Source organism: Hemibagrus wyckioides, linkage group LG26 (assembly GCF_019097595.1).
Source record: "Hemibagrus wyckioides isolate EC202008001 linkage group LG26, SWU_Hwy_1.0, whole genome shotgun sequence".
In the NCBI taxonomy this organism is placed as follows: Eukaryota; Metazoa; Chordata; class Actinopteri; order Siluriformes; family Bagridae; genus Hemibagrus; species Hemibagrus wyckioides.
The window spans coordinates 4181975-4196160 of NC_080735.1; the positions used below are offsets into that span (position 1 = coordinate 4181975).

Consider the following 14186-nt stretch of genomic DNA (forward strand, 5'->3'; position numbering starts at 1 on the left):
TGTATTCAGAGCCTCATGCCATTCAGGTTAATCTTGTCCACATCTATACCGCTAATTATAAATTTAGTGATTTGGATTATAATCTAAACACAACATTGTACAATATTAATTAACAATTATTAAAATCGTTTTGTAATAGTCAGTGTTGCATGTCCTGTTTTTAGAGCTATTGCTCTAATAATCTGTAACTGAACATTTCAGCTAATCACGTCAGAAAATTTCCATTAATCCTGAGCTCAGGATCAAACCAGGGAGCTTAAAATTCACATTTTGAATCCGGGGCTTATCACTCTTTCTGACTAAGAATTAAAAGTAATATAAAATTAAACATTATCGCTAAGATCACATTCAACACCTCATAAATTCAGATGCATTTTAAAAATTATGTTTTTTATACTGTATTATGTTGCTGCTCACGGTACCAATGGCATACTGTGTTGAGATGGACAAAAATGGCCACTGGAATGATGAAGACTGTGAGATATTAAATCCTTGTGTATGTTATGAAGGTAATTGATGTTTATATAAAGTAAAAAACCCTTAATATCATTACAGTTATAAAAAATATCTATTGATCGAATCCTGTTATTTGTTTTCTGTGACTTTCTTCTTCTTCTTTTTTTTTTGTCCACGTTCTTTAGATGGCAGAAAAGACATATGTTTGGATCGGTCTGTTTAATGACTCCTGGAAGTGGTCAGATCAGAGTATGTCCTCATGGAAATACTGAAGCTCTGACCGGGTGAATAATACAGTTGATATGGAGAAGTGTGCTGCAATGAGTATAATTGAGAAAAAGGAGAATCCATTTCAGTTCAATTCAGTTGTATTTGTATAGTGCTTTTAACAATGGACATGTTCTCAAAGCAGCTTTACAGAACATGAGAAACATAGTACAAAAGTCCAAGATTGATGTTAGACAAAATCATCCCTAGTGAGCAATCCTGAGGCAACTGTGGCAAGAAAAAACTCCCTTAGATGGTAAGAGGAAGAAACCTTGAGAGGAACAGACTCTAGGAACCTGTCCTCATTTAAATGACACTGGAGAGTGTGTTTGTAAATTATTATAAACTCTGAGAATGAGATTATGAATAATGTCCTTTCCACAGTCATTTGGATTTGTGTGATGCAGATACAGTATATGTAGAATGTTATTTTCTGTATTGATTAGGAGGTTGTTGTCCTCAAAGTCCTGGCATCTTCTTTTCGAGTGCCCGAAATCTTCATGAAGCAGAATCCAACTGGAGATGGTCCATCTCTGATTGCCTCGGGATACTCGCAGGGTTGGCATCTTCTCACTGAAGGTCCAAAATCTTCATGAAGCGAAACACAATTGGAGATGGCATAATTTCTAGATGCCTCAGAATAGGTAAAAAAGGAAAACAAGTGGAAATGAATTAGTGTAGCTGATGTTCATAATATTAGCAAACACAGGATGATAATGTGCATTTAACTAGATGTTTTGGAGCACAAGGTTATGGGGTGTATTTTTTATCCTTTATCTACGTTTAAACTGGGAAACTGTGTCTGAGCCCCAAACACTGTCACACACTGTCACACACTGTCAGGAATGCTATTCCAAAGTTTAGGAGCTAAATAAAAAAAACGATCTACCCCCTTTAGTAGACTTGTTCTGGGAACTACCAGAAGACAGAAGTTTTGTGATCTCATGGAGCCTTGTAGATAATTAGCAATAGTTTGTAATCAATTCTAAATTTAACAGGTAGCCAGTGCAGGGATGATAATATTGGGGTTATATGTTCATATTTTCTTGATCTGGTAAGAACTCTCATAGTAAGAACGATGGCTGCATTCTGGACTAACTGTAGCTTGTTTATTGAAGATGCAGGACAATCACCTACTAGTGTATTACAATAGTCCAGTCTGGAGGTCATGAATGTATGAACTAGCTTTTCTGCATTAGATACAGATAAGATGTTTCTTAGCTTGGCAGTATTTCTTAGGAGGAAAAAGGTTGTTTTTGTAATATTGGAGATATGGTTTTCAAAGGAAAAGTTCCTGTTTAATATTGTGCCCAGGTCTTTCACTGTCAATCTAGTAGTAATAGTACATCCTTCTAAATGCAATTTGAATTGTGAGAGTTCTGTGTGCTGGTTTTTGGACCAATAAGTAATGTCTCTGTCTTTTCAGGATTTAATAATACAAAACAGTTCATCTAATCTTTTATATCTTTAAGAGTCAGCTAATCTCGACAATTTAGATATTTCATCTGGTTTTGATGAGATATATAACTGGGTATCATCAGCATAACAATGGAAACTAATCCCATGTCTTCTAATGATGTTACCCAAGGGAAGCATGTATACCGAGAGAAGCAGAGTTCCTAAAACTCATCCTTGTGGTACCCTGTATTTCACTGGCACTACACTGGATAGTTCTCCTTTTAAAACTACAAAATGGTATGGATCAGACAGGTAGGACCTAAACCATTTTAATGCCTGTCCCTGAATACCTGTAAGTGATCTAGAAGAATTTCATGATCTATAGTGTCGAATGCAGCACTTGGTCCGAAGCTAAAAACAATTAATTTGTGATTTTAACTAGCACAGTTTCTGTGCTATGATGGGGCCTGAAACCTGACTGAAATTCTACAAAGATATGTTTTACCTGTAAGAAGGAGCATACTTGAGCAGACACAACATTTTCTAATATTTTAGATATAAACAGAAAGTTTTAAATTGGTTCATAATTTGATAATTTGTTAAGATATAATATAGATTTCTTAATAAGAGGCTTAATAACTGCCAAATTGAGAGGTTGATGTATGTGACCTAAAGATAACAAGGAGTTAATAATGTTGAGAAGATGCTCTCCAGCTGTATGTAACACTTCTTTCGCTAATTTAGTTGGAATTGGATCTAACAAACATGTTGATTTAGCTGTATTGATAAGTTTATATAGCTCTTTATGTCCTAGACTTGTAAAGCATTGGAACTCTAAGCTCTGGATCACAAGATACTGTCAAAGGTTGAACATCCACAATTTTGTTCCAAGCATTTCACTACTAAACTGTGATGGGACACTATTTTCAGATATCTGAATTTTTATTAGTCCAGCCACTGTACTAAATAATAACCTGGGATTGTTTTGGTTATTTTCTATTACTTTGCTCAGGTGCTCAGCCTGAGAGCCTGTCTATAGTTAGACATACAGTATTTATATGCAATTCAAAAAACTTCTAATTTAGTTTTTCTCCACTTTCGTTTGAGATTACAAGTTGCTCTCTTGAGGGTGTGGGCATGACTATGGTACCATGGTGCAGATGTTTTATCTCTAACCTTTTTTAATCAGATGGGGGAAACAGTGCCTAATGTACTAGTGAAGATAGTGTCTATGCTGTTAGTCACTTCATCAAGATCATTTGCATTTAGGGTTATAGTGAGAAGTTGAGACAGATCAGGCAGATTATTTATGAATCTGTCTTTAGTGTTCAGAGCAATAGTTCTACCAAATCGATAACATGAAGAGACACGGCTAATCTGTTCTACAGGTGGAGTGTACAATATGAGGTAATTGTAGCTGAATAAAAACAAACAAACAAACAAACAGTCATTAGGCATCTGCCTGCAAATTATACCCTATAAACTAATGGATACACAGTTACAATCTAAGTGGTCCACACAATAAATAGTGTTACAATAAATCACATTTGTAGTATACAGGCTAATTTAATAACCTTGTTTTACTGTGCTGTAATAAGCCTGAATAATATATATTATTTTAACATTGATAGTAACAATATTTAATGCAGATACGTCACCTATCAAAAAATGAGTTTTCAACAATCGACAAACTTCTTTCGAGGTGCTGCCTGTATGACCTACATGATTTTATTAATCACAACAATCTCTTTAGAGTGCAATCTAAATGAAATTGTTTCACTCTTTAGAGTGAAACTAAATGAAAAACCTGAGTTAACTATGAATTAATTTTGTTTCAAATGATGATATCAAATTGAAGAGAAAAACATAAAACATATAAAATGACCAAATAAAGACCTGATTTGCTGTAAACAATCTATCTGAAGTGCAAGTCAAGAGAAACTGTAACATTGAAAAGGCAATAATACACTGAGTTCTGCTTGAGACAGTCACAATGTGAATCATACACTCTCTGAATAACAACATTAGCAAATGAAATGGTCATAACTGATATTGGAAACTTGCATATATGCTAACGACCCGCTAAAAGTTAGTTAACAACTTCAGAGGAGATCGCTAAAATATACACTTCAAAGTCTTTCAAAGTTTACCATACAGCATGAAATAAAATTGGTACCATGTGCCCTTCATCAGCCAGGAGCTAAGAGATAGGGAGAAACCTTTTAAACGTATTTTTGTACAGTGTGTACCCAAAGGTTAATGTTTCTCTTAAAGTAACATTAATCCGAATGACACTTTACATACAAAAAAGTGCGCCAATATACACACACAGCGCTTTTCAGATTTCAGAATAAAAGCGTGTGTGGAAAGAAACGTAAACACTCTTGTAGAACAAATAAGAACACAATGTCCACATTAAGTATTCTGTGAAAATCATTGGTCAACCAAAACAAACAAATAGTTCTTTAGTAACATTTGGCTCAATTTAATAATAAAGTACTTTCTTGAGTATTCCAGAGCAACGCCACCCTCTATGGCTGAAAGTAAATGTGACGACCCACTTCAGTGATTGGGGGAATTTAATGGTCATTTACAGTAATGGTCTGTGATATCATCACTTTGAGGTAGAATATCTATATCAGTAACATCTGCTCCATGTGATATAATTAAATCTAGTGTGTGATTAAAACAATGAGTTGGTCTCATAATGTTTTGTTTAACCCCAAAGGAATTTAGTAAGTCCATAACTGCAAGTCCTAAAGCATCATTTGCATCATCTACATGAATGTGAAAATATCCTACAATCAACACTTTATCAAAATTAACCAATAGGTCTAAGAAAAAAGCTGCAAACTCTCTAAGAAAATCAATGGATTTTTTTAAATGTCTTAGAGTGCAACAATAAGAACAAGCACTTCGAATGAGTTAAACCTGGATCCTGTTTTCTGAGTAACAGTAAGAAAATTGCTATAGATGCAACACTACCTCCATGACCAGTCTGACGAGGCTCATGCTTATAGATATATCCTGACACAGTAAACTCATTTAGACCAATATAGTCATAGTGGTTAAAGCCAGGTTTCGGTAAGGCAGAGTGCATCAAGACTATTATCCGAGATCATTTTATTAACAAAAAGTGCTTTGGGTGCAAGTGATCTAATGTTGAGAAGCCCAAACTTTAAAACTGTTTTTAATCTCACCTGGAATGATGAGAACTTTGTTCTGAAATATTGTCCATGTGGTAAATCTTCTCATCTACTATTTCTCTACTTGTCTCACCAGATACACTGATCCTGATTAAGGAGAATCTGACCTGGAAAGATGCTCTGAAATACTGCAGGAACCATCATCATGACCAACAAGTAGAGAAGCGGAGCAGCGCAGTCTGGAGGAGAGCAGAAGTGGATCAGCCTGCCTCAGAGCAAAAGACTCAACTTAATCTGCTCTAACTATGAAGGTTAGTCAGTCACGCTTTCACAAACTGGAACTTAAATAGTGTTGAATAATTAAAAGAGTAATTAAAATCCCTCCAGATAAAAGTATTTCCGTTCACCTGCCATGAGAGTGAGTTACATTACACTCAACATCTCTGTTTATTTCTTAGTACACAGGATTACAGAACACCTTTTAGTTATGTCTTTTTAAGGAAGAATTTCCCTCTGACATATAATATTGTACATTACTTCAAACTGTATATATTACAGACTGTGAAGATGTTGGAGTGCCTATTTCAGGTACAATGTTTATTCCCTTGTATATTCAGATAAGCTGATCCTGATTAATGAGACTCTGACCTGGAAAGAAGCTCTGAGATACTGCAGGAACCATCATCATGACCTGGTCTCAGTGCGCACTGAGGAGATGCAGCTCTGGGTGAAGGAAGTGGCTCAAAACGCCTCCACTGAACACGTGTGGCTCGGCCTGCGTCACACCTGTGCTCTGGGCTTCTGGTACTGGGTGAATGGAGAGATGATCTGCTACCAGGACTGGGCTCCGGGCAATGGGACAGGGTTTGAAGACTGCAGCCATGAGGAGAGAACCGGAGCAGTGCAGTCTGGTGGAGAGCAGAAATGGATCAGCCTTCCTCAGAGCAAAAAACTCAACTTCATCTGCTCTACCTATGAAGGTAAGTCAGTGTGGTGTTTTTGTATGCATGAATTAATACAATAAGCTTTTTTTATATTCTTTATGTTGCAAGAAAATCATTTCTTTGTCTTTGAAGATTTGTTGTCTGACTGAAGACAAGCTGTGGTCCAACATCTGTATCCAGCATCATCTGATCTACAGTACTGTCTCATTTATACTCTTCTACACATTATTAATATTATTGTATCCTCTTAATGTAAAAGTTTCATCATATTTTTAATGTTGTACTCAGTAAACTCCACTGACTCCATACAGCATGATCTGTAGTATGTTATCTATATTAAACTTACTTTTCTGATTAATAGAGGACTTATGGGTAATTAAGGTGAAATCGATTTACCTGAAGTTTACACTACAGTGTATCTGAAATACACATTTAAATGTTTCGAAAAATTCTTTCTCAAAATAAGGAACTATACCATACTCCATTTCATTCACTTCATTTATGCCCATGCAGGAAGTTTGAAGTCTGATGTTAAAGAAATATATTTTATTATTGTTTTTTATTATTTCATTTTGCACAGTTCTTAATTCTTTGCTTTTTCACATGTAGATAACTGAGTTTATTATCAGGATATCTGCATAATTACGTGTTGATGATTTCTATACCTGGGATTTCTGGGCACTTGCTTCTTTAATGTGTAAGAATATGGACTGTAATCACTGCTGCCAGTTAAGGTTCATATTAAATAAAAATGAATTTCAACTATGTGTTTTAGTGTATCTATGCTTTTTTTGTTCCACTTCACAAACATATACACAAAGATGAAGGGCTAAAAGTTAGGGTCATGTTTAAAGTTGTCACTTTGGTTATAATTTGATTTGTTTAGTATCAAAGTAAAATCACCTTCACTAAATAGAATTTCCTATATTTTTGTCTCATTCATGGCTTTATGATCCAAGAGGGAAATTCCCCAAGTTTTAAAATAGTGACAAAATGTTATATAATATAATATTTTAAATCCCATACAAGAATTACTATTATAAATGATTATTTTCTAACATGCATAGAATGGCATTATAATGCTGTATGTACTGTACTCACAAACACTCATTAACCATCAGTAACAAATAATAAATGAGTGCCAAAGTGTTAATAGGATAGGTATGCTAAAATTATCACCACATTAGGGTTGTTGTGTTCAAAATTTGTCTAAAACTAGGATTACCCAAGATCGAGTCAAGTCAAGTCCAAATGAAATAAAAAACAAACATCAAAATCAAACTAGGAGACACCAGGACATACACCAGGACATGAATTTACAAAACAGAAATAAGCAAGACAAGAATCTAAAGGTGAATAAACCATGGCAACACAAAGTAAAGACAAGGGTTACAACTACAGCTACTTTGCTAAAGTAGCAACAACACAAAAGAAGTGAGATAAGTATGGTGTAACAGCATCTAACCACTGAGCACTTCACCTCTAAGAACACTGCTTTGACCAAAAAAGATTTTTTCCTCCACCCTTGCAAATACTTTCTTTATTTGCACTGCACTGTAAAGCATCTCTGCTTTGGTCTGTCAGTTTCTAGAGTGGTGGAGAATGCATGCATGAACACAGAATCACTACACCACACCACTTTGGTCCAAATGCTGAAACATCTGCTCAAGACCAGCTTCCAAGATTAGATGGTGACCAGGGAGCTGGCCACATCATCATGACAGAACTGATGGTTCTTCTGAAGCTCCATCTTTCTTCCTTCTCTCCCCGACACCAGCTAGCTGTTTTCTCTGGGGATGCCCAACTGGCCTGCTACAGCTTACATGGTCCTCAAACAAGATGTCCAGATCGGCTGTGGCCACTCACCTACTGCTGGACCTTCCAGTGTCACAAACCACATGGAGGAACCCAAATGCTGGACTCCAGGCACAACTAGTAAGTTCCAGAATGGGTGAAAACAATGGCAGTAATCCACAAAATGGATGGTAAAATGTCCAAGGGGCGATCCAAGAGGGAAAAACCAAAAAATACAATCCAGGTAATCCAGTAGACAGACAACAATAGGTGAAAGCAGTAGAGAGAAGAAACAGTAACAGGCAGGGTCAAAAATCAGGGAAAAAACTCAAGCAGGAAATGGTGAGATGACACACGGCATGAGGCGAACTGGAGAGGCCATGGGCTGGGAACGGCAGATGCTGAATACATATGTAGAGACTTTATTAATGTCAGAGAACCTGGAAGTGGTATATGTGAACCAGAAATGCTCAGTACACTGGTGAGGATTCCCTCTCGGACTAAAGGGGGAGGTGCAGGTATTGCTGTAACACATGTCTTGTTTTTAGAGCTACTGTTCTAATAATCTGTAACTTTCAGCTAATCAGGTTGGACAATTTTTCACTAAGCCTGAGCTCAGGACTAAACCAGGGAGCCTGAATTTATCAATCTTTATCAATCATTTATCAATGAGTTCTAAACTTATCAATCTTTCTGATTTAGAAATAAAAATAGTATAAAAATAAACATTAACACTATGTTTACATTCACCACCCTGTATATTCAGATCAATTTTATTTTAAGAATTTTTTTTTTACTTCATAATATTCGATGCTGCTCACAGTAGGAAAGGAATACTGAATGCGGATGCTTTTCTGGCAGACGAGCTAAACACCTTTTATGCTCGCTTCGAGGCTGCAGCTCACATCACTAATGGCGTTAGCAGTGCTAACAGCACGTTAGGCAACACGCACGAGGAGCATGCCGGAGAGGACAGCGCTTTCATCATCTCGGAGCACGACGTGAGAAAGGCTTTCAGGAGAGTGAATACCAGGAAGGCAGCAGGACCAGATGGCACCACGGGTCGGGTCCTTAAGGCCTGTGCTGACCAGCTTGCTCCAGTGTTCACTGAGATCGTCAACCTCTCCCTGACGTGCTTCAAACGGTCCACCATTGTTCCTGTCCCCAAGAAACCCCAGCCCGCCTGTCTGAATGACTACTGCCCAGTGGCCCTTACCTCAGTAGTGATGAAGTGCTTCGAAGGACTAATCAGAGACTTCATCACTTCTTTCCTACCTGACACCCTGGACCTGCTACAGTTCACGTATCCAACCGATCTACTGAGGAAGCCATCGCACACCTCCATCATGCAGCCCTGAGCCATCTGGACAGCAGAAGGGGGAATTATGTCAAAATGCTGTTGGTTGACTACAGTTCAGTGTTTAATACAATAATTCCCTCCATACTCACCACTAAGTTGGAAATCCTGGGCCTCAGCCCATCCCTGTGTTGATGGATCTCCAACTTCCTGACAGACAGACCACAGACGGTACGGTTGGGCAACCATGTCTCACCCTCACTCACCCTCAGCACTGGAGCCCTCCAGGGCGGTGTTCTGAGCCCCCTGCTGTACTATCTGTATACCTACAACTGTGTGGCCACTTCCAGCTCCACCAACATCATTAAGTTTGCAGACGATACTGTGGTGGTGGGCCTGATCTCCAACAACGATGAGACGGCCTACTTAGAGGAGATTAGAAACCTGGAGTTATGGAGTTAAGGAGCTGATAGTGGACTTCAGCACCAAGCAGGAGAGGAATTACCAGCCCCTGAATATCAACGGGACCCCAGTGGAGAGAGTGGACAGTTTCCGGTACCTAGGTGTTTACATCACACAGGACCTGACATGGTCCTGTCACGTTAACACCCTAGTGAAGAAGGCCTGGCAGCATCTTTATCATTTTAGACGCCTAAAGGACTTTAAACTGCCCTCAAAGGTGCTAAAGACATTCTACACCTGCAGCATGGGGAGCATCCTGACGGGAAGTATCACGGCCTGGTTTGGAAACAGCACCAAACAGGACAGACAAGATCTCCAGAGGGTGGTGCGATCAGCCAAGCGTACCATCCACACCGAGCTTCCTGACCTGGACACCATATACAGCAAGTGGTGCTGGACCAAAGCCAGGAAGATAATGAAGGACCTCAGCCATCCCAATAATGGACTCTTCTCTCTGTTGCGGTCAGGGAAACGTTTCCATTCCTTGAAGGCAAACACAGAGAGAATGAGGAGGAGCTTCTTCCCGCAGGCCATTCAGGCCCTCAAACAGAACACCTAGATCATGGACTTTCTAGACTTACCCAACACATGAACATTACATTCTACCTCAGCTGATTGTTGCACACACAATAATTGCACTACTTGTATACTCTGCACTACTCTGCACACACAAAAACCACACTCACTGGACATCTTTGTGTGCATGCACCGACACTTTACTGTTACAGTTGGTATTTGTACAATAGATATCGTTATTCCTGCTAAAATTGGACATTTATATTTTCCCTTATATATACATTTATCTTACGTATGCACATTGCACATACCGTATTATTTATTGTCATTACATTTATTTATTTGTCTTTTTTATCTACATACATGTATATACTATATACTATATATTATAGCTGTTTATACATATATATTATTTATATATATTTTTATAAATATTATATTATATTATATTATATTATATTATATATATATTATATTATATTATATTATATTATATTATATTATATTATATTATATATATATTATTATATTATATATAATATATTGTATTATATTATTATGTCTAAGTCTATGAATAACATTCGTACATATGTGTTCAAATTGTCCAGGTAGGTGAGGGCCAGATGGAGGGTTGTGGTGATGGCATTGCCTGTGGAGCAGTGTGGATGATACGCAAACTGCATGTGGTCCAGTGAGGGTGTTCGCTGGGTCTTGAAGTGCCTCATGAAGAGCCTCTTGAGCACTTCATCCCGATGGGTGTGAGTGCAATGGGATAATAGTTATTGTGGCAGGAAACCATATACTTTTTCTGTTGTCCTGAGGCATGTAGGAACAATGGTGGTGATCAGGGAAATGTTGAAGATGTCAGTGAAGACATCCGCTAGCTGTTCTGCACATTTCCTGGGAAATCATTCAGGAATGTTGTTTGGTCCAGCAGACTTCCATGGGTTAAATCTTCATAGAGATCTTTTCACATCAGCTGTGCTTAGACAGAGCACCTAGTTATGAGGAGGGATGGTCTTCCTAACCACCACATTGTTATGCACCTCAATCAGAGCGTAAAAGTTTTTCAGTACATCTGTGAGGAGTCACTGTCACAGGCAGGTGAAATTGTCTTGTAGTTCGTGATTGTCTGGATGCCCTGCCACATGTGACGGGTGTCTCCGCTGTCCTGAAAGTGTCCATGGATTCTCTGGGCGAGTGTGTGCTTTGCCTCTCTGATGGCTGGGGACAGTTTGGCCCTTGTTGTTTTTAAGGCCGCCTTGCCCCCTGAAATAGCGGTGCTAATTAAGAAGAAACAAGAAAGAAGTGTGAGTGATGAGGGAATGCATGGAAAGTTCATGTAATGTGCAGGGGCTAGTGTAGTGGGTAGTGTAGTTTTGCACCATACTGCATCACCATGACAAAAAGATTAAACCAATGATGCTGCATCGTGTTATTTCAACTGTCTCGGACCAGCTATAAATTTTATGTAAATGTTTGTTTACAAAGTCTCCTGTTCATAAACACACACACACACACACACACAGAGAGAGAGAACAAGAGAGAGAGCTAGTTGCACCTCATTCAAATAACAAAAAACACAATTAACTTCCTGTTGCTAAGTTTGAATATGGTCAGTTCCTTGGAAATCCACGTCTGAGCCTGTGACACAACTGATCCTGAGATAATATCTGATTCTCGGCCAGTATGAAAAAGAGCTGAGAGGAAATATAGGAGGAGGAACACATAACACATATGCAGTGTGTGATCATTATAATCATCATTTTGCCAACATCACTTTGATAACATTCCAACTACAAATCAAAAACATCTAAAATCTTTAAGACTTAAAGCTTTTCTCTGGTCAGACTATCATTTATTATTTTTTTAAAGGTCTCTGTCCTTATGCAAAGTTGTTAACGCTTCCTGTTCGCTCGCGCCGACAGCTTGAATGGCAAAGTGATGGGAGGGGTTGAAAATTAATATATATATAACAGAGAGAAATGTTGTTTTAAATATTTTCACCAAACACATGAACACAGAATCACCACACTGTCCCACTGTGGTTCAAATGCTGAAACTCCTGCTCGAGACCAGCCTCTAACAACATGCAGTGAAAATGCTGGACTCCAGACATGACTAGCATATTCCAGAATGGGTAAAAAAAAAAGCTGAAATCCTCAAAATGAGTTGTAACAAAAGGCTGAGCTGACTCAAAGTAAGTGCCCAGAATAGAAACAAAGGCAGTAATCCACAAAACGGATGGTGAAAAATCCAAGGGGTGATCCAAGAGGCAAAACCCAAAAAACACGATCAGAGAAAAAACTCAAGCACGAAACGGCAGGATGACTCACAGGGCACGAGGTGAAATGGGGAGGCCATCTGATGAAGAGTAATTGTTGGAAGCATCCCCAAATGGTGCCAAAGTGCATAAAATGGTGCAGTCAATGATCCAACATGGCCGCCAAACCGGAAGTGCTCGTCATGATGGAAAAAATGTGGTAATAGTGTGACATCCAGCCTGAACCCACAAACCCAAATGGTTGCAAATTGGCAAGTGTTGGATCTAGCCAGATCAGTTATTTGCCAGTGAGGTTCTAGAAAGGGAGATCATGAACAGATTCCCACAGGCCTTACCACCTGATTAACATAAAGCAGTAGGGATCCAATCTACTACCAACCCCAGAGAGATGTTGGAGACGAGTACCCATGTCTGACCACCAAAAATCAGGTACGTGCATTTCTGGGGCTGGATGGGTATAATTTGTGCTTTGTGTCTAATTTCTCCTCTATAGCCTCCCTCTCTAAGATCTCACCAGGATGCACAAGCCGGGTGCAGTCGACCAGAGGAAGCCCAATTTCAGCTTTCCCTTCTTACTAAAAATAGATGCCTCAGAGAAGACATCTTTTTCCAAAATGAAGGGAAGAAGCATCCAGTGCTCCTGTGGTCTCAGCGACCAGCGGCAAAAAATGTAGAGATGAGGGAGGATCTGTGACACTATCCCTAGTCCATTGTCACTATCCCTGGTCATGCTGCACCCCAGCAGCCTAAAGATAAAAGCTCTCTTTATTTCTTGACTATATTCTTCACTCAAACAAAGACTTTCTTTTTTTGCACTGTATTTCTGTAAATAAAACAAACACTTGTTTTCTCAAGATCTCTGCTTACGTTTCTGTGTTCTACTTTCACAGTGTGAGTCACTACAAAGGAAATGACCAAGTTGTAGGTAACAGATGTGGAGTATAATCTAGTCACAATATTGTACAACATAACTTATCAATTTTTAAAATATTTTTTTAGTTTTTAATTAATCAATTGCCAAAAACATTAAAAACAAAAGTCGGACAATTTTTCACTAATCCTGAGCTCAGGAGTTTGAGAATTTCACATTAAAATCCTGAGCTAATCTTTCTGATTTAGAAATAAAAATACTATAAAAATAAATGTTTGTGTTTATAGATCTATGTATCTTTGAATTTTGCTTGTTTTCTTGATCCATTTCCCTTATTAATGTCCTGAAATCAATAATTGTTCAATTGTACAATGTTTTAAGTAAAATATTACTTTAGGAAACACAATGGACAGATCACAGGGGAATTTTGATGTAAACTTAATTCAGTGTAAACACACAGAGATCTAATACCTCACATTTGAAAATTGGAAAAGACAGGGAGAGAGAGAGAGAGAGAGAGAGAGAGAGAGAGAGAGAGAGAGAATATCAAAAATGAGTCAATTTTTTTTATTATTAATTTTATTATTAAGTTGAGGCCATGTTAAGCCCTAATGGAAGGACTTAATATACAGATACATACAGCATCTGTTACCATTTATTAAAGATATAAATGTCCTTTTCTGTAAACCCAGCTTGTATTCCACACACAGTGTTTACAGAACGAGCTAGAAGACGAGAAAAAGATCAATAT

General features: G+C 38.1%; 1 protein-coding gene across 1 annotated transcript; it reads left to right on the top strand.

Moving 5' to 3' along the window:
• Window positions 1-452: 452 nt before the first annotated feature.
• On the top strand, window positions 453-6828 carry LOC131346394 (FRAS1-related extracellular matrix protein 1-like). The gene is made up of 6 exons (XM_058379807.1): window positions 453-476; window positions 1170-1281; window positions 5404-5504; window positions 5655-5685; window positions 5885-6247; window positions 6821-6828. Exons 1-6 carry the CDS (start codon window positions 453-455, stop codon window positions 6826-6828), a joined length of 639 nt encoding a protein of 212 aa, XP_058235790.1.
• The last annotated feature ends 7358 nt before the right edge of the window (window positions 6829-14186 follow it).

Coding starts and splice junctions, on each gene's coding strand:
- LOC131346394 (XM_058379807.1), top strand. CDS start 453: ATGGCCACTGGAATGATGAAGACT. Junction 477..1,169: donor CCACTGGAATGATGAAGACT/GTGAGATATTAA, acceptor TGTATTGATTAG/GAGGTTGTTGTCCTCAAAGT. Junction 1,282..5,403: donor TGCCTCGGGATACTCGCAGG/GTTGGCATCTTC, acceptor TTGTCTCACCAG/ATACACTGATCCTGATTAAG.